Genomic DNA, 22,727 nt, shown 5'->3' with positions numbered 1-22,727 from the left:
GAAAGCTATTCATTTGCACCAAACACTCACCTAAATTTGTAAAAAGATGCTGTAAATATCTTTTGTTCAGAAGTGATATAACTCGTCACGTGACTTTTCAATTGACACCAACTTGGTATCATTTTAAAGCTTACCGTCTTATTAGTCCATCTCAATGGCTTCTACACTCATCTGAACACAATTATTATCGAAAAATTTCACCCGAACATCGTGCTTTAATAACCTACACACTTGTACTGGCTTTTCCGGAAGTGAATAACTCGTCACGTAACTTTTCAATTGACACCAACTTGATATCATTTTAGAGCTTACCGTCTTATTAGTCCATCTCAATGGCTTCTACACTCATCTCAACACAATTAATATCGAAAAATTTTCAATTTAGTTAACGTTACATGTACCGTTGAAAGTCGAAACGTATTTAGCAACTCAAAATTATCCAATCCAAGCGCTATAAATAACATTTAACATTTCTAACTGCAACCTCCTAGCTGCTTTTGAAAACTTGACGTAAAAATAGTGTAGTCATCTGCTAAGTTAGGGAGACACTCACTCTTTCATTGCTTTTTAAGCAATGTGCTTTATTCACTGATCAATTATCTTACAGTGTACATTGATTATTCTACTTCTTCCTAGTACTTTAACATCATGCACTAGCTACTTTCACGTATATCTTATATCTGAGCAATAGTAATAGTACATCCTTGTTGCTATAGAATCAATATACTACAGTAACCTTTTGTACACATCAACTTAGTTTTATTTCTTTATTTAAATCAGTCTTTTAGCAAAGCTAGCGAAACAAACTCAGTACAGTTGCATGACACTTTCTGCTTGTTTCAATATGTAAAAGTTACTGTGAAAAAAGGTATACCTTTCCCCACACACAAAAAAGTTAACAGAAATTCAAACTGTTTGACCACTTTTATTTCCTAAAAACAATACGCAATTTTATCGCAGTTTTTAGCAACGAGTACAATATTTATTTCTTTGCAATTGTCGAAATATCTTCTTTTCTAATCCAAGGACAAGGTTGGATTCCAGCCAACCTCCATATATTCTCCTGAGCTCGGCTTTACACTCTACACTGAAATTTACGAATAAGAAAACTAAAACCAGTTAAGTGTATATGCTTCGTTGCAGTTGAGCGATTTTTTTTTTTTTTTTTTTGACCTTGAAATGATTACTCCCCAAAAGAACCGTAACAAAAACGCACTGGAAAATAGCATTAGTTTGATTGCTTTAGCGAACAGACACAAACTGCTCAACTTCTTTTGGTAGGTTTAGGGAACACGCTACGCGTTCCATCAGGTTCGCGACAATTCTCTAGAAATCAAGCGACGTCACTGTCTTAAGCAATACGGTTGGACAATGAAACAATCTCTGTTCCATATGACGGAGTTCTCTGGCTGTAAACCGTTCTGAGTTTTAAATCTAGTGGCGGATAAAACTAATTGCCAACACTTCTGGAAGCCCTTTTCCAAGGTCAAACGAAAATCACTCAACATTTTCATAACGCTGTTCCACGTGTGAGAATAATGACAATTTCCTTCAGAAGCTAAGCACCACACTGAAATATTTTTAGACGAAGGACTATGTCCCTTTTAAATAAATTTCATATTAAATCAAATTTAACTTGATGACGATGATATATATACAGCGTCTTTCCCAAGCATCACGTAAATAGACAAATTTCTAATCAATTATTTGACAGACTGACTGACTACATGACTGTCTAACGGACGGAGGGACAGACGGAAGGAAGGACTTACAGACTGATTGACTGGCTGCCACGTGTTCGAGAGCAGGGAACACAACAAAAGGGCGAGACGAAACTCTCCCCCAGTCACTGCTTCCCGTCTTTCCCTTGCTTTGTTAAAAAATTCGTTAATATTTTCCACTCTGCTTGTCTATTTTCGTATAGGCGAGTTTCAATTAAAAATTAAAGAGCATGGTGATTCTTTGGGTTCAATAGACCCCATCGTCATCAAAAGTAAGAGGAATAATTCAATCGTTCAAGTACAGGGACAAATTCAGTTGAACGACACTGAGCTAACATCCCTTCAATAAACGTAAGCTTTCCAAATTTTAGTCGACGTCCAGTTGTTTCTGGAGCACTTTTGAGTACAAATTAAAAACACAAAGGAAATTAAACCAGCGATAAACGGTAATCTCCTTATACTTAACCGGTTTCCCACTGAATGGGTAAAAAGTGGAGTCATTATCCAGAGTTTGATTACGAATAGAACAAGCCTATTCGTTTTCTCTTACCTTAATATATAAACGAAAGAACAGTGATCAAATTCTTGCAGTAAAAAGTTGTGCGCTTTGACCGCATGCATTTTTAGCTCAAACTCAAACGAACGAGGTGTTAAATTTCTTGTTTATAACTTGCTTTAGTCGTACACACACGATGCTTTCTGGATTACGTCAATTGTAAAGCATAGACGGTTAGACCTTCCATCTTCAGGAAACAGACCCTTGGCCCACTTTCATAGTTTTTAATTAGTTTTCTGGGAATCCTGATCACAGTTTGCGGTGTTGTTTTAATGATTTCTAGACCCTGTGTAAGAACTCATTTGTGACAATGGTGTTTAGTGCCAAGTTGTGTTTCTTGTAAACTGTTCTTATGACTTAGCCGACACCAAATGGGGATAGAAAGAGAAGCTTTAGCCGATTTCTGTCTGCCTTTCACATTCTAATTTTTCATCTAACCCGCATGTAGCTCACGGTCTACGAAGCAAGTACTTTACCACAATTGCTGCTTATCTCGCAATCTGATTGGCTACTTTGCCGTTGTCGATAAGAGTCCATTCCACGCTGCTCGCGTCAATGTGTCGCGCAATGCCTTTTTCAGCGCGCGCTCTGAAAAAAACATTTTCTTTGACCTTGATATTGTGGTAAAAACAAATCGAAATATGGTTTAGCGTGGTCTGTACTCTTATCGACAACGAGTACGCGTCATCACAGTGGTCAAAATGTTGCGGACTCACTCGGCTGCGCCTTGTGAGTCCATAACATTTTGACCACTGTGATGACGCGTATCGTTGTCGATAAGAATACAGACCACGCTAAACCACATTCGATTTGTTAAAGTTACTCAGCTGTCATTGTGACTTACATAAAGGCAGTAGTTTCTGTGCGATGTCATTCCGTCTTATCTCTTTCAGTGTCTCAACAAACTGACTTAAAGGAAGGTTTGGGTATCTTGCCCGGAGCAAGTTCATCAAACTTTTGGAAGGACTTCCTTTGCTTTGCAGCTCATCATGTAAGGCGTTACGTTCTTCAAGTGAAATCTCCTTGTACTTAGCTGCTAGGCACTCGTAGTCACGTCTGAACCACCATCTTCCATTGTCAAGCCTTAAGCACATCCAATCAAAAAGTCCCTGGTTTTCGCTCTCCAGCTGCTCAAGGCTCGTATAAGCTGAAGAAAAGAGCATTTCAGCGAGAAAGAAATTAAGAGGGAATCCACCAGAAGTTCGAGTAACTAGTGGTCAAAAAACTTTGTACCAGCATTATTTAACTTGTATTGCAAATTTCTATGCGACTGTTTTAACTTTCTTCTTAAAAGAAATCATTTCTAACAAAACCAAATGTCGAAAACAAGTGTTGAAGTTCATGTGAAACAGCTGAAAATACTGGTGAAATGAAACTGATGATGAAGTTTTACCTGTGTTTGCACAATTTCTCTGAACTTCGAAATTTATTTTCTCGAATTCCCATGGGAAATTGTTTTGGGTGTTATTTCAGGCAAATATTTATATCTTTAGCTTTTAGAAAATGCAAAAAGGACTTTAATATACTTAGAATTTTTCTGGTACAAGGTTTTTGTCGACTGAAAGTTGAAATTGCTCGATTTCCTATCGGATTTCATCTGAAACCTTTTCAGTGTAAGCAGGGTAGGCCAGAGTTTTTTGCATCGGGTCGGTGTACCTGGATATTTTAAATCCGGTATACAGTATCTTTCAGCTGGAATAAAGTGTATTGAAAATTTGAGTTGAATTTCTCAGTAAAGACCGGTTCACGCACATTTCGAAATCTAATCAAAGTGGCTATGAGCCACTGAACTCGGAAAATAAATAATAACAAAATAATGCGGGCATTTGTTTTTGATTCCTGCGTTCGGAAACATTACTGAAAGCTCAAAAAAGAAGCGTGACACTTACGTTACATTTTATACATCATTAAGTCATTGTGAGGTCAAATTTAAGTGTAACAGCCCTCTTCAAAACCAATAGCCCTCACCTATCTGTTCGGTTTATCCAAGAGAAAACGAGGGGTGCCTTCATTTTCTCTTGGTTTATCGCAGAAAAAATTATCAAAAGTAAGTTTCTCCATTTTTGTATATCTTTCATTATTCATTTCATTTCATGTCATTTCCAAGCATAGAAATAGCGTTTTTCCTCTTCTTTCTTTTCTTCTTGTGTGTGCATTTGTGCTCAAGTTTTCTTGCTGACCTGTATTTTATTTCTATTTAATGCTGATGTTAACTGGCTGTCTGGCTCCGCTAGCCCCTATGGTTATTCCAGGCAGCTAGTACTCAAATTTTTTACTTTTAATATTTTCATCGAAATTGTAATTTTTTTTTTCTTTAGCAAGAATGAGTGCAAATAAAGATTGATTGATTAGTCTTTTGAAGTATCTTGATGAAATTTGCTTTTCCATTTATAGGCCGTCACTCATGAAAGTAATTTTGATCGTTCAGTTTCATGGTTGGACCTTTGGTTTATTGCATATGCGGAATGTATGCCAAGCGTTATGAACTGGTCAGCGGATATACAAAATGATTAACAGGAAGCGAAGGAGTGATGGAGGGATGGAGCGACGACAGGTTAACCAATTACGGGAACGGACTTAAAGGTAAAATGCTCACATAACAGTCTACTCGAAGAGGACCCACCTTGTTAAGTGGCAGAGGGGTTACTCAAAACACCGCCTTTGAGATGACCTTCAGTTCTTTTATATCACGGTTTTCGGTAGGAAAACGACAGGACACACGGACATTGGCTGCTAAGAGCCTTTTGTTTACAGTACTGGTGGGTCCCGTCCATGGAAGACAGTTTTGTCCATTTCCTTATTTAGTTCTCTTACACCTATAATAGCGACTTACTTGGATTCATTTGCACTTGCAAGGAAGATACAGCCAGGTCACGCTGTGTTGGTCGTTCAACTGTAGCAACATCATTCCCACGAAGATTGCCTCGCCGTTCGCACATTATGAAAGCAACAAGACCCAGGATTACCAGCATTGTAACTGATGCCAACACTGCCGTTAAGATAACGAAGGGATTGCTTTCTCCGTTCTTTTCCCTAGACACTATCTCCCTGCCTTGGACCGCTTTGCGGTTGTTCGCTGACAAAGTGGACGACACTGAGGACGTCGACGGTAGCTTGATGATGTGTATTCTCAACCGCGCTGTTGATTCATTTTCCAGCCTCACTGGTCGAGTTCTATGCATGGCGGAGGAGGTCCTTTGAGTTGTCGTTTGTGAATGTCTCTTTGCTTGCGTCGCAGTGGAGGTCTTTGAAGGCTTCGTAGGTGATAGTCTTTTCAAGATGTGCGTCGTGATGTCAGCAGCCTTTGTGGCCGGGACGTTTGTGCATGGAGTTGAGCGGACTTTACATTTGTTCTCATAATTCGCACATTCCAGCGCCGTTTCGTCCTTTCCATCTCCACAGCATTTCGCACAAGGAAAACAGTCGAAGATAAATGGCTCGGGGTAAAAGCCACTAGCACATTTATCATCACACTCGGCGTTAGAGAATAAGGTGCAGTTTTTTTTAATCGCTTTTCCTTTAGAACATACGGTACACGCTTCGCATTGCACCTTTCCATATTTGTTCGAATACGTCTTATCAAGTTGACAAGGAACGCAATGGATGGACGTCCCGAAAGCAACTGAGCTGCCGCACGGGACAGAAGGTTGCAGGCCCGCGGGACAATCGGGACACTCCAGGCATTTGTATCTCCTTCCTGGTGATCCAATCCAGTGAATTTGCTGTGTATTACACGGGAAGTCTGCTTTAGCTCCATAAACCTGGAGAAAAATATTAAGGGCCAGTTTTAGTTTACACGGAAGGAAGATGATCATTGAAAATATAAAGCAAAATGTCTGACAAAGTGCCATGTGTTTTTCTTGGGGAGGGCTTAACTCGCTACAGTGATGATCATCCTAATTGACAGGTAGGATTGTTCTACTGAACATAAGGTCAACCGTTTAACTCTTTTGTTATGTCAACGCTTCAAAATATAATACTCCCTTCTCCGTAATGACCTTTCGTCAAACTCGATACTTGATTATGCATACTGTGACGGGCAAAGGGATCTCAGATATTTGGGGCAGCGAAACCAAATATCTGAGTGCCTGGAACAGACTTTATATACCCGCAAATCGAAGTAAAATTTACTTCTTCCGACAAAAGCGAGCGGGGTATTTCTGTGAAATTTTGTCGGTTTAGGGGCATGTTGGAAAAGGGCAGCAGTAACAGACGTATATTGGGTTTAGTGTCATGACAAGCCTTAAACTCGACTAGAAGTCTGTATGCAAATATTCTTTGACTTGGGAGAGCGGACACGCGCGAAGCGAGGGGAGAGAGCGCGGAGCGCGACGGGAGAGGGAGAAAATAAAGCACCTGCAACAATTTTAAAGCAAGTGATACACTCAGACATCAACCTACGGCCTGGCCAGTAACAAAGCTATTCTGCCCCCTAATTAACATCTAATTTTGAGACATCTGCCAAACGTCTCTCTACTGTAACGATACAAATAACAAGTGCACCAAACTGTGTCGAAATCGCTAGTGAAAAACAACCGACAAAGTGCGATAGCTTTTATTTACCTTTCTTTAAAAAAATGAACGACGAAGAGCGAGCAAGACTGGAATTGTCGATAGCACTCTCTGCTGAGGCGTAAACAATGGAATACCTTCTCTATTAAATGTCCGACATATATTCCAGTTTCGCCGCCAAATTGCGCGTGGACAAACCCATAGCCTCTTCCTCTGCCATCTGGCAGTTAATAATGCTGCTCGCAGGCAGCTTGGATTTGTTTATTGTTTCGTTCCAGCAACTGAAAGACGAGACTTTTTCCGAAACCCCGTCGGCAAAACTGACACCAAGTCTTTCCTTTCGTACAACTGCCTGACCGCCTTTTTCTGCTGTTCTTTCAGGCAAAATTCGAGGCCTTTACTTTCTGACTTCAACAATGTTATTTTTAAACAACGCTCGAACACTCTCCTTCCAGTTCATCCACCATGTTCTTTTTAATTTGATAACGGGTCAAGTGACTAGAAGGCACTAGACCACATCGACCTAAACCATATTTGGTCCCAGTTAGTGACCAGCGGTTTCAGTGAAAACATGAGTTTGGTCAGGCGTTTGGTGTGGGGTGCTCATCCTCGCGGGCTCACAAACATGGTTTCGGTCAATGTTATTTTATTCAGGATGTTCTGGTATCGGTTTTAACCAATCAGAACACTTTTCTCGCTCCCCGCGCTCCACTCGCTTCGCGCGCCCTAGCCTGCGAGCAGGCCCACATTGGAGCACAAGCACGCGCGGCGTAGCCGCATGCGAAATCGAGCGGCGAAGTCGCGAGACGAGAAAGTACGCCTCTTGGCGCCTCTTCAACAGACTCCTTCCCGCCGGATCGCTGTGCTCTTCGCCGCTCGCGCGCGTGACTTCAAAGGTGAGCCTGCTCGCAGGCTACGCGCGCCCCCGCTTCTCCCCTTCCCTTTGCCTTTCCAGCGCCTGCCACGCAGGGCAAACACTTCTGATAGGAGATCCCCGACCTTAGCACACCTAAGTGAAAATAAGCCAACTGACTGGTTAGACACGTTCCATGCCGCCTCAGTGGTGTGACTTCATTGATGTAATTCCTAATGCATTAAGTCATGATCACTCGAGTCATGATCACTCGTAAGGCATAAGAATGCGCATATTAGGTCCAGTTTTGTTGTTTTTATTGCACACTGATCATGTAGGAAAAACATTTCCTCAGAACGAGTTTTCACCGTTTTTATGAGTTACCGTACCTAGTTAAGGAATAATAAAAGCGGGGAAGCAAATACTTTTTTTCCTGTAGTTTACGTTGTGTTTTCCATTGACGTTCCCTCCGTTGCGCTCGTGAAGTATTTTGCAAAGTTATAACAGCGAAATAAATGAACAATCGTGACGAATTAAAGCGCTTTGTTTCGCTTCAACGATCAACACTTTTCACAACGTGTCTGGGAAAATCAGAAGCTCACTACTCCCACCAAAATGGCTGTCTACAGAGCCTGCATCATCAGCACGCTCCTCTATGGTAGCGAGTCCTGGACAACGTATGCAGCACAAGAAAAACGCCTGAATGTGTTCCACCTGCGCTGCTTGCGGCGCATCCTCTCCATCTCCTGGCAGGACCGCATTACGAACAGTGCTGTCTTAGAGAGAGCAGGCATCCCCTCCGTATACACCCTTCTTCGCCAGAGACGTCTGCGGTGGATTGGCCATGTACATCGAATGGATGAGGGCCGCATTCCCAAGCAACTCTTGTACGGAGAACTAGTACAAGGAAAAAGGCCGGTAGCTAGTTAACTAACCTAACAGATAATTACTAAATAATTGTTTGTAAACGTGCATAAATATTCTGATTACCCAAATTAAATGGGCTCTTACATAGGAAAGAGAGATAGAAAATCATTAACATAATTATGTCACAGCAAGCCAGCAAGCGTAGATGTGACAAGCAAAATAGATAGAAAACTCATTTGAGGTTATTAGTTACATGCGTTCGCCACAAAAGGGTGTTTCGGTAACATGAGCGTTTGTTATTTGCTTACGAACACGTGTATGAAGAAAACGAGGCAAAAACCGCGATAGCATTAAAGTACCCTGATTCAAAACATAATTATTTCAAACTACAGAATAGATAAAAGACTCCTCCGTCGAGATTTCAAATCATAACACTGCAAGAGAACATAAACTCAAGAGTAATGTTGCAAGCGTTTTAAAAATCTGCCTCATCAGCAAATTCACCTCCCCAGTAAATTAAATCATGGTTGTAAGAACAGAATGAGATAGAAATATCAAAACAAAGATTCCACTGCAAAGTTGTTCTTTTCCATTGTCGAAAAAAGAAAAATTTGTGTTTCTGTACTCACCAGAAAGCCCAAAACGACGATCAAACTTGTCACTAGAGCTTCAAATGTCTTGGCGGCGCGGTGACATGAAAAAGGTGACTTGCTGAGGACTGAGCTCATTGTCGTCTTGGAGGAATCAAGGCGAGGGTCGCTTGAAACTGAGGAGAAGAGAGTTTCCCAATGACGGTGAGATAACAATACAAGTTTGGACACGAAATGCACGATAACTTTACGGATTATTGTTGAACGTGGAAACTGATGAATCATCAAGTGCTAATGAGTGCATGACCGTAAGGCGAGTTTCATCATAGCAATCACATCGCTTAAGAATCTGATATCGTATTAATTATGACTGGGCGTTGAGTAATTATGAACAATATAAATAGCATCGCCAACCTATCAACGCGTATTTTCTCTCCTTCGGCTTCTAGATACAACTCGTTACCGTAGCAATCCTCGCATGAGCAATTGAGCGACTGGAAGGAGAACTGAAAAGGCAAAACTTGCCGAAACAATGCATGCCGTACCTTTAAGGACGCACTACACACGGTTTCTAGAAATCCAGGGATTCCCCTACAATAATACGTAAGCCATTAGGAGGGTTGGCGCTGGCACGACGGGACTGTAACCTGAGAGAAACCAAATGACCTTTCCTGGTTTTACTTGCTTAAGACAAGTCAAACTCTAAGCTGTTTGTAGCATGCGTGCAGTTTAACTCCACGTATGCACTCCTGAGGCGGATCTAGGGCTGTTTGGGAGGTTTGGTCGAACCCCCTAAAACTAAAGTGCTAACGTGTAAACACACCTGCATGCATGGTAAAAGAAAAAAATAAAATGAGGTAAAACACAATAAAATAAAGACTTTGTCATTGAATAAAGCCAAGTGATTCCAAAAAAATTGCCTTTAAATTTCTTATTTATTATCGCATCTGCTTGAACCTGCGACAACTGATCTATTTGATAAGAAAACTTAGTGACAATCCACGCTCCTGTTAAGCATTACGCTTAAAGTAACATTTTGTCTTGCCACATTTCCAACCACGTCGTGTTACGTTGTTCTTTCGCAGTCAGTTAGTACGAGATCAAACTCCGTTAGTTTGTGAAATACGAAGTCAGGAGGCCCCGACGAACTTTAGTTCAGCGTCAAAAGGGGGAAAACAAATCGCGAGTTGTTTATGGATCTGCATCTGCTGCATCAGCGCGTGGATTACGAATAAAAGCCGCGACTTTAGAGTATCGAAGGCTTTTTTAAAATCAAGCAAAAGGAGCAGTCCCGGCATATTTTGCGCTGTTGTATATTTAACAACACTATCTGTTAAACGAAGATTTTCTCCGATAAATCTGTCACTAATGAAGCCGGTTTGGTCGCTGGAGATAAGTATGGTAGAAAAGTTTCGATGCGGCTTGCTATAGTTTTTGTCGCTCTCTCGTAGCCGTAATTCAAAAGCGTTGAAGGTCGCCAGTTCTTTATTGAATTCAGTTCACCATCCTGTTTTGGTATGAGCTTAATACAGCTCCTCCTTCGCGATATTGAGAGCTTTCCTATTTCGTAGGAAAAATTACAAGAGTTAAGCAGCATTTCCGCCATATTCATTCGCCGGTTCTAATGACACGAGGCAGCCCTGTGAAAGGGCCTTTGGGTACTATATACGGCTATAAGTAGGCTGTTCATGTTTCGTCCGGTCATTTTTTTCTCCAGTAGGCATTATTGAATCTCCTTGTCAAACTAAAGGAGTGTGGGACTTCTATCTAAATCTCAAAGGGTGTGTCAAAAACTAAGACTTGGGTTTGCTTTTAAAATCAGAACTTAAATCATGAACAGGTTTAACTTTATTTTGCAGCCCAAAACTGTGTGCCCTGGCAAACTGCTAACTTGTCTACTGAAACTTTTCCCCCCTTTTCAAAGTACCGTCACTTTAGATAGAAGACCAGAGGGTCCCAGAGAAATACAGGGAAATAGACAGGGAAAATGAAGGAGAAAACCGGAGAATTCCACCCCCTTAATTTGAACACCTTGTTTGATCATGTTTAATAATAATAATAATAATAATAATAATAATAATAATAATAATATTAATAGTAATAGATTATAAAATATCCTAAAACGCTTTACAATGTAAGATTAAGATTACGGTAAAAATATAAGAAAAATGTGTCTAAAAATAATACAATTTTAAAAAAAGTATTAAAAAACTATGGCAAGCTACACGCTAATTTAAAAAAGTAAGTTTTTAACTTTGATTTAAAAACAGTCAGGGTTGGACCTAGTCCTATTTCACGAGGAAGTTTGTTCCAGTTAAAAGGTCCAGAGCGTGCAAAGGCGCGATCACCAAATGTCCTGTGTTTGGTTCTGGGAACAGCGAGGAGGTTATGGTCTTGGGAGCGCAGGTGATAAGTTGTGTTAGTCTTATTTGCCGAATTTTGTACAGGCCATGGAATGCTTTACTGCAAATCTTGCCAATATGGACTGCCATAGACATCGTAGTGTCAAACCAGGAGCCCAGATTGCGACTGAACACTTTCTAGAGGTTGGATAGTGGAGTCACCAACGGTAATGGAGTCAATATTGAGATTTTTGACAATTGATGGCTGGAGTCAATAATTTAAAACTCAGTCTTTGCGTCGTTGATTAATAAACGGTTATGTATTCACCAAGCACGGACATCGGAAATACAGGCTTTCAAAACCGCTAGAGTGTGATTTTGAGACAAAGTGCCGTCTGGTCTGGTTTTAATCAAATTAAACGTCGACAAACATTTGATCAAACACTTTAAAACATTCGTTTGGACGGTGATCAATGTTTGATACCGTTTAGCTACTTTGTATAACATCAACATGTTTGGTCAACAAACGGTGTTTGATTTTGTTTGATTCCTGGGGGGGGGGGGGGACTTCCACTTAGAAAGGACGGGGGTGCTCGTCGTACCTTTTAGGGATTAAAAAGGCAGTTCTGGTACCTCGAAGGATGTTAAAACTCAAAAGGTCCACTGCAGGAGCTTTTGTTGTACCTGTTAGGGTATTTGGCCAAACACAAATATATGAAAAAGAAGCGACTTTTTAAAACACTTAGCTATAAAAAAACTGCGAAAAAACTTTTCTTAAAAACATTTAAGAAATTTTTAAAACGGTTAAAAAATACACGACGTTTCAACGTTCTCGGACGTCATTATCAAGTAAAAAAAAACAGTACGAATATTCTATAAATAAAAGAAAAACAATAGTTCATTAAAAAGAAAAGTAACATAAAAATATGCTACAAGCTAAACAAAGAGTTTAGCACTGATGGAGTCACTCTGAGTGTTAAAGCTAGGCCGCAGTTCTTTGATGAATAGCATTTCGTACACACAAGGCAGTCAAATTTCCCGTGGCACTTCTTGAGAACACGAAATTGGCCCTCATTAAGAAGATTTTTGTCACCGTGCACTTCTAAAAGGTGTTTGCCGATAGCCGAATGCTTGTGTTCGGCAATGCGTTAATGAAGGTGTCGGGCTTTGTAACCAACAGATAATGTGTTGTTTTAGAATTTGTACCTCTCGGGAGAAAACAATTTCAAGCCACACCCACAAGGTAAGATCTTGGTACCTCTAACGGGATAAACGAGAGTCGGGTAGCGTATTATTATACAAAGGAATTCCTTCCTTCCTTTTGATGGGTTCTTCTAATGAGTTCTTTGGAAAATTTGCCGGGTCACTTTTATATGCAGGGAGCCCGATCAAGCGATACCCTGGGTGCTCGAGGAATTTTTTTCGTGTTCTCTTGGATCTTGGAAAAAGGTTCCTGTGGCAAAAACAAACAAATTAAAACAGTCAGGTAGTTTAGTTTATGCTGGTTAGGTTGTGTGGCAGTTGTAATAGCCTGGGACACTGTTCGCAGGCTTGACAGTTGTACAGGAGAAGTAAGAGACGAACAAAAAGCTCAGTGGGAGATACGTAATGGGTAGCGGGGGAAGAGGGGGCTGAGTTGGAGCGCGGAAGGGACCAACCAAAATCTTGGCGACAATCTGCGATTTGGACAGAAAACTACTGCTGGTTTATCAGTTTCTCTGGTTTCTCAATGACAAAGAAGTATTCACTTAATACATGTAATTAACACTCTCAGTTACGCATCTTTCCAGTTCGATTCTTTCTTTTCGCGCGATCAAGAAATAGAGAATATAGACAAGTCTAGTTTTCTGTCAGTCTTCTATTGAGGGCCTTACTGAATTCGAGTTGAATTTGAGCTGAATTATATTTGGTAAATTTCCTGAACGCTAATATTAGGTTGCTTGTTATTTATTCCGGTTATTACGAATCGGTTAAAACCGTGCATAGAAATGGCAATACTGGAATAAATCTGTTGAAGTTGTCGGTTTTCGGTAGGTTTGGACAAATGTCATCATTATCGAGTTGAATTGTATAAAGGAATAGGATTATAATCACAATAATATTACAGTGTTGAATATTCGTATAAGGGACGGATCATTAGAAAAGTGATGGTGTCGGGGTTAGGGAGTAGGGAAAAACCCAGAGAAAATTAGAGCAAGGGAAAATGGCAGGAAAAAATTCTTGCTAAGAGAAACCCAAAGAAAATAAATTCATGGAGAAGAAGGGTTGCATTTTGGTATCAAACCAGTTAATTATAACTCAGCCAAGGTGCGATAAATTTTCCAGTGTTCTGTCACTGGATCCCATTTATATAAAGCCACAGTGTCTGTTTTGAGTCTCATACTTTTGTCAACTCTTCTATCTCAACTAATCACAACTCATACATTTTGATTATTTCTCAAATTTAAATAGGTCAGTCTTCTTTTTGGACTGACATTTTGGAGCGGAGGGCACTACCGACCCGAGGGGCTGTCCGATAGCCGGAAATACGTCCGCGTTCGCAGGCTACGAATCCGCTCAAGTTACCGCAAAAATCCACAATCCATGCGCTTTTTAAGGCCAACTCCGTCGATCCGAAAACCTATTCACCCCCCTCATTAACCCTTTGTACCAAATTTGGGAGGGCAAACTACAAAGAGCTTAACAACTTTCCCGGCTTGAGCTGTCTTCTTAGACTTCTCCACATCAGGTGGCTAGATAGAATTCTAGACACGGAGTCCTGTAACGGATCAGCATCCTGTGCACTCAACCTCTTACAGAAAGCACAGGCAAAATGGGCTGGCCATGTTGTCTGAATGCCAGATAGCCGACTGCTCGAACGGCTGCTGTATGGAGAACTGTGTCAGAGCAAGCGTTCAGTTGCAAAGAATCCCTCAAAGGCCTTGGCGCAGGCATCAACGTCAACGCTTCGGAATGCTTTCTCTGGACCGTCCCACCAAGCGAGGGAAAATCATCGCATAGAGGCCCAGAGCAAATGCGCCACGCGCAGGCGAATATGGCAGAAAGTAGATTAAAAAAAATTCGTGCAAAGGGTTGCAGTTGGAAAAAAAAATCTTGCACAGTCAAAAGACCAAAAAAAAAAAAAAGAAAAAAAATCATGCGAGGTTTTCTGATAGTCTGTCCGTAAAAGGGTATATTCGGTATAAAAAAACCTATTACTTTTCCCCTTCAGTGAATTTTTTTTTCTCGTGGTCAGCCGTGAGTCGTGATTTGAATAGGCCTTGGCGGATTGTGCTAGCGTAATTTTTGGCATAATTGGAGCAAAAAAGCAGACATTTTTAAACAAGCACTGCCACGGCATAATTAGCAAATTTTAACACTTTTTGGAGCATAAATTCATAAAATTTAGTAAATATGGTATATTTTCCACAGAAATAAATTAAATTTAGGTAGTATGTTCTTGCAATGCGTGTCGTCGAAGGCATTTTAGAAACGTAAACACCGGTTGTTTTCTCTAAACTGAAATATCCCAAGCATCTTGTTGACTCCACTGTCAAAACCTTCCTAAATTTAAAGGTCGCTGACCAGCCCTCATTACGGTCCAGATCTACGACAGAAAACACTACTCGGGTTGTCATACCCTTTAAAGACCAGGAGTCTGCTAATATCGTGAAGACACAGTTGAAAGATCTCAGTGTGAAGCTGCAGACCAGTGTTCAACCGGTGTTTACGAGCCGCAAGATTGCCCAGGAGTTCCCGACAAGCGAACCTAAGCCTCAGCTCATTGATCAACAATGCGTTGTGTATAACTTCAAGTGTGACCAGTGCGATGCTGGTTATGTCGGTTACACCCGTGGCCATCTGTTCGTACGCGTTGATGGACATAGAAGCAAGACCTCGTCAGTACGCAATCACTATGATAGTAGACACGCAGGCAGGATTCCGGATGACCTTCGCAATTGTTTTAGCGTGTTGAAAAAATGCCACAACAAGTTTGATTGTCTCATTAATGAGATGTTACTCATTAAACAATTACGACCCTGTTTAAATGTACAATCAGACTCAGTTCGCGCTAAAGTCTTTGTCTAACTTATGCAAATTAAAAACTCTGAACTCTTAGTTACTCTTGAAATCGCATATTTAATTAGTTTCCCTTGACAATGGCGCCAAGATGTCGCCGAAACGTCGGATTTATCTATCGTTAGTTTTTGCCTGTATATGTTTATCTAAATCATTGTTGATTAGAATTTTGGTATAATTTGGCAAAATTTCGATCATTGCTAGTAGCATAATATGCCACTTTTAGGAGCACAATCGGCCAAGGCCTAGATTTGAACCACTTTGGTCCACTTCGTTCACTTCCTCCACTTCCTCCTCATCCTCTCCCTTCCTTCTCCCTTTCCCGCTCCACACCCTTTCTCACCTGGTTATGATTGGCTCATTTGAGAAGCCAAAGATCTTGAGGTATTTAGGGAGTTGTTTGGGGCTGTGTCGAAAGAGAAAGTACTTCTACACAGTTACATCGAAAGGTGTCGGTTCTTTTCTGTTGTTGCAGTCCAAGGTAAGAAGTTCAATGTACAGATGCTCAATTAACGTGAATTGTTTTCAGCCAGCTTTTAGTTTAAGCTTGTTTACGCCTGGTGCGTGTAAATGAGCAATTTAAGCTGAATTCTTGTAGTGAGATCAAGTTCGGCTTGAATTCCTTGAAACAGAAACTTTGAAGTGAAGTTTATCACCTTATTTATGGCATAAAAGCAGTGAAACAGCGAGCGGTACTTATAAAGCACAAGTGGAAGTTAAGTTAACTAAAAGGTAGCTTGTTAAATTAAAGTTGAAGCTGTAAAGATTTTGAACGGAGTTGGACGAACGCAGAGCGATCGCTCCATGGAACTGACGATAAGCTAAGGCGTTTGTATTGAAAATGTCCTCAAAATTTAATCATTCTATTCAATAACAGCTTCTTGCAGGCTGTGTTGATATTAATACTGACATTCTTGCTAATTTTATATCGTTTAGCCAAAATATGACAGCTAATAAACTCAAATTGCTTAGCCTAATTGTTATGTGATTTCTATCAGATTCCTCCCGTATGTAAAATTACTGGAAGCTTCGTGAATTGATTGTAATTTTTGTTTTCATGTGTTTTTAGATACTTATCAGAAGTAAGAAAGCATCCAAACCATTGTAAGTATCACTGTATACAAATGGAGAAAATGTCAGCAGAGGAGCTGAGGAAGGAGATTTATACAAAGAAGAATGGAGAAAGGTGTTTAGATCTGAGTGGTAAAGGGTTGTCAAAAGTTCCTGAAGCTGTATCTGACCTGACTGAATTGGAGGAACTTGACTTGTCATTTAATTGTCTGAAAGAATTACCAACAAGTATTAACAAGCTGAAAAATCTGAAAAGGCTGATATTAGAGAGGAACCAGTTGAGAGAACTTCCTCACAGTATTTGTGAGTTGAGTAACCTGACCTGGCTTAATGTGAGTTTCAACCAGTTGTCTGTTCTACCTTCAAACATTAAACATCTCAGTAAACTCTGGGTACTGTACTTGAGTGATAACCAGTTGACTGCATTGCCTGATGAGATTGGTGAACTGAAGGAGCTGGAAGGGCTGCATGTGAGTAAGAACAAGCTGACAGTTTTATCATCACACATAAAACATCTCAGTAAACTCCGGGGACTGTGCTTGAAAGATAACCAGTTGACTACATTGCCTGATGAGATTGGTGAACTGAAGAAGCTGGTAGGGCTGTTTGTAGTTGGTAATCCTCTAACATTGGAAGGAATGAGAAAGGCTGTGAAGCTACAGAATAAGATGACGTTGTGGAAAGATATTGCAGGTAAAGATGTGAAATGCTCATTATTTGTATTTTATTTTATGTCTTGTGAATGAAATAAATATTGGAACATGTAGTTTAACTTAGAAATTACATAATTACAAATGTGCTGCTGACCTTTCAGTGTATCTTTTAGAAGAAGTATATTTAATATATCTGTGAAGCTTATTTAGATTGTTATTGTGGAAAGTTTAACTTCAACTGCATGATATAGGCATCCTTGTTTCTGTTCATGAGTAGTGAAACATTTTTAAAATAATTGTCAAGGAGTGTAGTATACTTATTTCGAAGTTTTGTTTGACAGTGACTCTATGTGAACGTTAAAACAAGGTTTATAGCTTCTTATACAAAGATGGTTTGACCGTTTGTCCATTTAGGAGTGTAGTGAATGAAATAAATATTGGAACATGTAGTTTAACTTGGAAAATTATTAGAAATGTGCTGCTGACCATTTAGTGTATCTTTAAGCCTGAGAAGAATTGCATTAAATAATAGCTAATTTAAGATTGTTATTGATGAAAGTTGAATTTTAACTGCATGATTTATATGGGCATCCTTGTTTCTGTTCGTGTGTTTTAAAACATTTGTTAAAATTTTGTCATGAGGAGTATAAAAATTTATTGATGTCGAAATTGAATTGGGTAATTGTACTACCCAAATACTTCTTTCTCCATGCTTGGCTATCAGTATTTGATTCAATAGTTTTGAGTGATATTGAAGGCCAACCCTAACCAAAAGAGCAACTTAGATTAATAATTTCACTATGAACTGTACAAAATGTAAACAAAAAAATTCAAATTGGCAGAGAATGGAAATATTTTTACTTATTTCATAGTTTCTCTGTGTTTTTAAAATTTGAACTGTTAACTTTGAAATGCAGGTAATTTATGAGTGCAATTTTTACACAAGAAATTTGTTTATATGGGATGCACAAAATGGTTAAAAAATATCTTTACAAGGTGTGAAATTCCCTTCCTCTTCATTAGCACAATTTATCTTACATGGACAAAGCTTTATATAAGAATTGTAAACTGCTCTTTAATTATAATCTTATTAATTGACAATTAAAGAATATTTTTCTTGAATTTTTATATTAGATCATGTATTTGAACAAAGTGCAGAAGGACAAAGAGCACAACTGGCTTATGAAAAGGCTCTAAGAGATGGCTTTGTGAATGTTTACCGTGGCCGCATATTACTAATTGGTCAGGATCGTGCTGGTAAAACCAGTCTAAAGAAGAGTCTCTTGGGCCTGCCATTTGACCCTAAAGAACAGAGTACTGAGGGAATCGAAGTAGAGGCTTCAACATGTGAAATAGAAGTTGAACAAGTTAAGAACTGGCATTCCACCCATGAGAACAAACCAGGATTGCTAGAGTATTCTAAAGATATATCAATGATGGTGGCTAAGAAACTGTGTGACATAAAAGTTATGGACTTGGAATTTAGGGCCGACAGAAATGATCCCAACAAGTATAAGGTTTGAATAAAGCTAAATGTTTAGAGGTGCAATGTATATTTAATGCAGACATCTCAAATGTAGGAGAAACAGGTTAACTATCACCTAAGAATTTAAGAACAAATTAAAGCACTTCCTGTTTTGTTGTAGTTTGCAACATGTAACAAACATTAGCTGATCATGAGCTGATGTTTTGCTGATGTTTTGCTGTAGGTAAATAGCTTTCATTTTACTTTCTTTGGGCTAATGTCAGATCACCTCTCTCGATCAGTTAGATAGTTAATGCTTGCCTGTCTTAGAGCAAGTTAACTATTAATAATTAAATATTTGTAATGATGGAGCATTTAAATCAGAGGAAATTTCCATCTGAATGCATGGTGTGTGGAAGATGTGGACTGTCAGCCAGGGTCTATTTTTGAGTACCTGTGATGTACTTTTAATTATTATGTTACTGATCATTCTTTCTGTTTGATAATCTATTCTAGGTTGAGGAGATTGTAGACTCTGAAATTTCCTCACCATCAAGAAAACCAAAAACAGTGTCAAAGCAGTCCCATAATGGTGTACATTTCCCTGAATTTGGAAGTGAAATTGAGTTGAATGAACCTGAGGCAATGATCAATGCCACTTCACCTCCTGATGATGTCACAAAACATGTTCATCAGTTGCTAGAGTATGTTAGAGGTAAACATGACAGCAAAGGTGATATCACCAGAGGAGAATCTGTTGTTAGTATTGATGTGTGGGATTTTGCTGGACAGCACCTATACTATGCTTCTCACCCTCTTTTCTTGTCGTCACGGGCTACTTATGTTTTGGTATACAACCTCAGCAAGCCATTACATGCATTAGCTGAGCCCTATGTTAGACAAGGAACTCTTGAAAAAAAGTTGGTAAATCCAAACAACGAAACAAATCTAGAGAATTTGTTATCATGGCTTAATACAATCCACAGTGTAACACAAGTAAAAGAAGAAACATATTATGGTGCTCCAAGGAGACAGACGTATCTGCGGCCACCAGTGTTCATTGTAGGCACGCATGCTGACAAACCAGCTGAAGACATTGCAATGATGAAACGTCAAATATATGAGAGAATTTCTGATAAAGAGTATGGGAAACATGTGATCCGGCCATTGTTCAGTATTGATAACACAAGCTCGCTGATAGGTCCAAAGAGAGGGACTCTCCAAACAGGTATTAAAGTACTAATGTATGGCTAATGTAATGATTATAATAATAAATGATCATAACTACAAGTTTCAGTACTGCTCAGAAATAGTGAACCATCAAATGTGTTTTCAACTTGTTGACCAAAACAAGTCAACGCATTGGTGCATTTTCACCAACACATTTGGAAACTTGTTTTTCATCAAGGCATTTTGCCTTTGTTATTTATTTTGTCACTTCCAGTTCGTTTTCTTTTGTGCACTTTTTCAATCTAATGAAAGGACACGTCAAACTGAATTAAAGATGGATGTGACTATAAAAATTGAAGGGTTGTATGCATATCTGCTGATGTCAAATTTTAGGTTATATTTTGCTTTTCTTTGCTGTGAATTGCCAGTTGTCTTAACCTCAAAAAAAAGACAAAGTGTTGATTTCATGTCAGGGTGGAACCTCAAAGATGCAGACTTCCTTTTTAATTTGGAAAATATTTATTATTTTCCAAGTTGTAGTGGTGGAACAATTTCGCTCCTTCGCTCCTTCGCTCCTTCGCTCCTTCGCTCCTTTGCTCCTTCGCTCCTTCGCTCCTTCACTCCTTCACTCCATCAGTCCTTCGCTTCTTCACTCCATCAGTCCTCCACTCCTTCACTTATTCACTTCATATTAGACATTTGGAAACCGGGGGAGGGGGGTGGGAGGGGGAGAACTCCCACATGAAAAGGCAAGGGATGCTCATCTCGAAAAATTTGAATTTAACTCCTAAGGGAGACTAACATGGACATTGCTTGAAATTCATTAGACTCCTAAAAGATACCACTTAGATTTTATCACTGACGGGGAAGATTTTGGTCACCTGCAAGCAACGTGTGAATCGAGAATGTCTCAAAATAACTTTGCAGATTGAGACAGAGATAAGGCCTTTGGCAACAGCAGTTTAGCCATAGTAAATTTTCGTTGCTGTTCGAAAATGGAAAGTCATTGAAGCACGTTTTCACATGAAAGGTACAAATATCACAACACACCCCCTGAATGGGAAAAGGCTTTCCCTTGTGAGATAACTTTGAGAATTCCTAGGAATTCCTAGGAATTTCCTAAGAATTCCTAGGAAAAAATTCCTAGGAATTCCTAGGAATCTAAGGTGTGAATTTTCACGGTAATTCGGACTCGGAATTCCTAGCTAGGAATTCCAAGTTTACATAGAGCTGACTTGGAATTCCTAGGCTAGGAATTCCAACTGAAATATACTCACCTTGAAAATTCCTTAAAATTCCCAAAAATTCCTAGGAATTTCTGAGAATAACTTGGAATTTGTAGGATTTTTCGAGAATAGGTTGGAATTTTTGGGAAAATCTGAGAAAACCTGGGAATTTTGTATCATTTGTAGGCCAGACAAAATTTTGATGACAAATGCCCAGCATTAAAATAACAAATAAAGTCAAACAGGTTTTAAATAGTTTATTGCATTGGCTCTCATGAATTTAAACATAAGAATAATCATCCTGTTTCTTTTTCATTACATCAGGAATCAAAAGTAAAACTGAAAACAGATATGAAGGTCAAACTTTTACATGTTTGATAAAAAGAGAACTTTTTCAGATAATTTACTTACTTTTTTAGTTTACAAATCCAACAATTTTCCATACACAAGATTTTACCTTAAATTATTGTTATTGTGTGGAACATATCTGGATTTTCATGATTGTAAGGAATCAATGATAAGAACAAAACTGAGACATTCCTTAAAATTAAAAAAAGGTTGAGTTTGGGCAAACTAATAGCTGCTGTTCAGTTATTTCTGTTGATTCTGCAGCTAGCCTCTTCATCTTCATCTTTGTTGTATGACACCTAAAACAAAATTTAAAAAAATACATTACACTGCGATATATATGAAGTACTGTAAGACTGAGATCCAAATATTTATGTGCTCACAGTTTAATACATGCAGCTAATTAAGGCCTGACTGTAAGCTAGTTGAAATGTTAAAAGAGAAGACTTGATAATTGTGAAGGTGCTTGTATACTATTGATAAATATTTTACATAAATCTTGAGCTTACAGTAGACTAAATCAAGGTTTTCCTTCTTCTATAAGTGTATCAACAACTCTCGAATTGGAGGATATATATCACGGTTTTTAGCCAAATTTAGACATTAGAAATGTTAAAAAAGACACTTAAAACATTAAAGGAACATTTAAATAATAGAGTAAAGGCAAAAGAATATATGGATGGACAAAAATTGAAGATCAACACGGATTGCCATACAGTCAGGCTGAAACACACAGGAGACATATCAAACTCATGCAGACTGTGGCTGCCTCATTGGAGTTTTTGTCAAGAACTTTGACTGGGATCAGCGAGAACTGCTATATTTGTTTCGTTTGAACAAGTGTGGCGAGAGAAACGACTTGTTATTCGCAAATCAAATTGTTTAGACATGCCCTCTGGGCAACCTAAATTGTTTCAACCTTGCTTTAGCCAGAATTCATTTCATGCCATGACTGAGTGACCCACTCGTGTATGATTCGTGATGACAAAGTTCATTCAAAAGCTTTTGTCTAAATAAAAAAAGTTACTTTGTATAATATAGGGTTACTTGAATTCGATTACTCACCAAATAATTTTGTATACAGCTAATCTGCCCTTTGAATTTTTCCCCGTTGAAACATCCACAGTAAGACTTTCTTTTAGCTCCAAATCTTCGCCAAGAATAACATGTTTCTCGTTAATGACACTCACGCTGTTTTCTTCTAGTCACAGGACCACAGCAAAAACCATTTTGATATAATTTTGGAAGTGAAATCTACTAATACGCACGAGCAATCAACCGTTAACGCTGAACT

At 39.1% G+C, this 22,727-nt stretch overlaps 2 protein-coding genes and 1 long non-coding RNA gene across 3 annotated transcripts in view; 1 reads left to right on the top strand and 2 right to left on the bottom strand.

The window, feature by feature from the left end:
• The window catches only part of LOC110066280 (uncharacterized), a 77,392-nt gene that overhangs the window by 34,575 nt on the left and 20,090 nt on the right, over nucleotides 1–22,727 (top strand). The gene's annotated exons all lie outside the window — the stretch shown is intronic.
• LOC149105787 (uncharacterized) lies at nucleotides 556–9,440 on the bottom strand. The gene is made up of 3 exons (XM_089271279.1): nucleotides 9,139–9,440; nucleotides 5,111–6,038; nucleotides 556–3,424 (listed from the first exon to the last, which is right to left on the bottom strand). The coding sequence occupies exons 1-3, from the start codon at nucleotides 9,382–9,384 to the stop codon at nucleotides 3,108–3,110; spliced, it is 1,491 nt and encodes a 496-aa protein (XP_089127405.1). The 5' UTR covers nucleotides 9,385–9,440; the 3' UTR covers nucleotides 556–3,107.
• Nucleotides 21,690–22,630, bottom strand: LOC149105786 (uncharacterized). Its single transcript, XR_016201396.1, has 2 exons — nucleotides 22,499–22,630; nucleotides 21,690–21,732 (listed from the first exon to the last, which is right to left on the bottom strand). It is a non-coding gene; the product is annotated as an uncharacterized LOC149105786 (long non-coding RNA).

This window comes from Orbicella faveolata, unplaced genomic scaffold, assembly GCF_042242905.1.
Source record: "Orbicella faveolata isolate gen_17 unplaced genomic scaffold, um_ofav_v1 contig_34, whole genome shotgun sequence".
In the NCBI taxonomy this organism is placed as follows: Eukaryota; Metazoa; Cnidaria; class Anthozoa; order Scleractinia; family Merulinidae; genus Orbicella; species Orbicella faveolata.
The sequence above is the reverse complement of the archived record's forward strand: the minus strand, read 5'-3'. Positions and strand labels throughout refer to the sequence as shown.

Excerpts from the sequence above, each read along its gene's own strand:
- LOC149105787 (XM_089271279.1), bottom strand. The coding sequence starts at position 9,384 with ATGATTCATCAGTTTCCACGTTCAACAATAATCCGTAAAGTTATCGTG. Across the intron at positions 6,039-9,138 it reads TCGTCGTTTTGGGCTTTCTG|GTTTATGGAGCTAAAGCAGA; the intron begins GTGAGTACAGAA and ends ATTTTTCTCCAG. Across the intron at positions 3,425-5,110 it reads GCAAGTGCAAATGAATCCAA|CTTATACGAGCCTTGAGCAG; the intron begins GTAAGTCGCTAT and ends TCTTTTCTTCAG.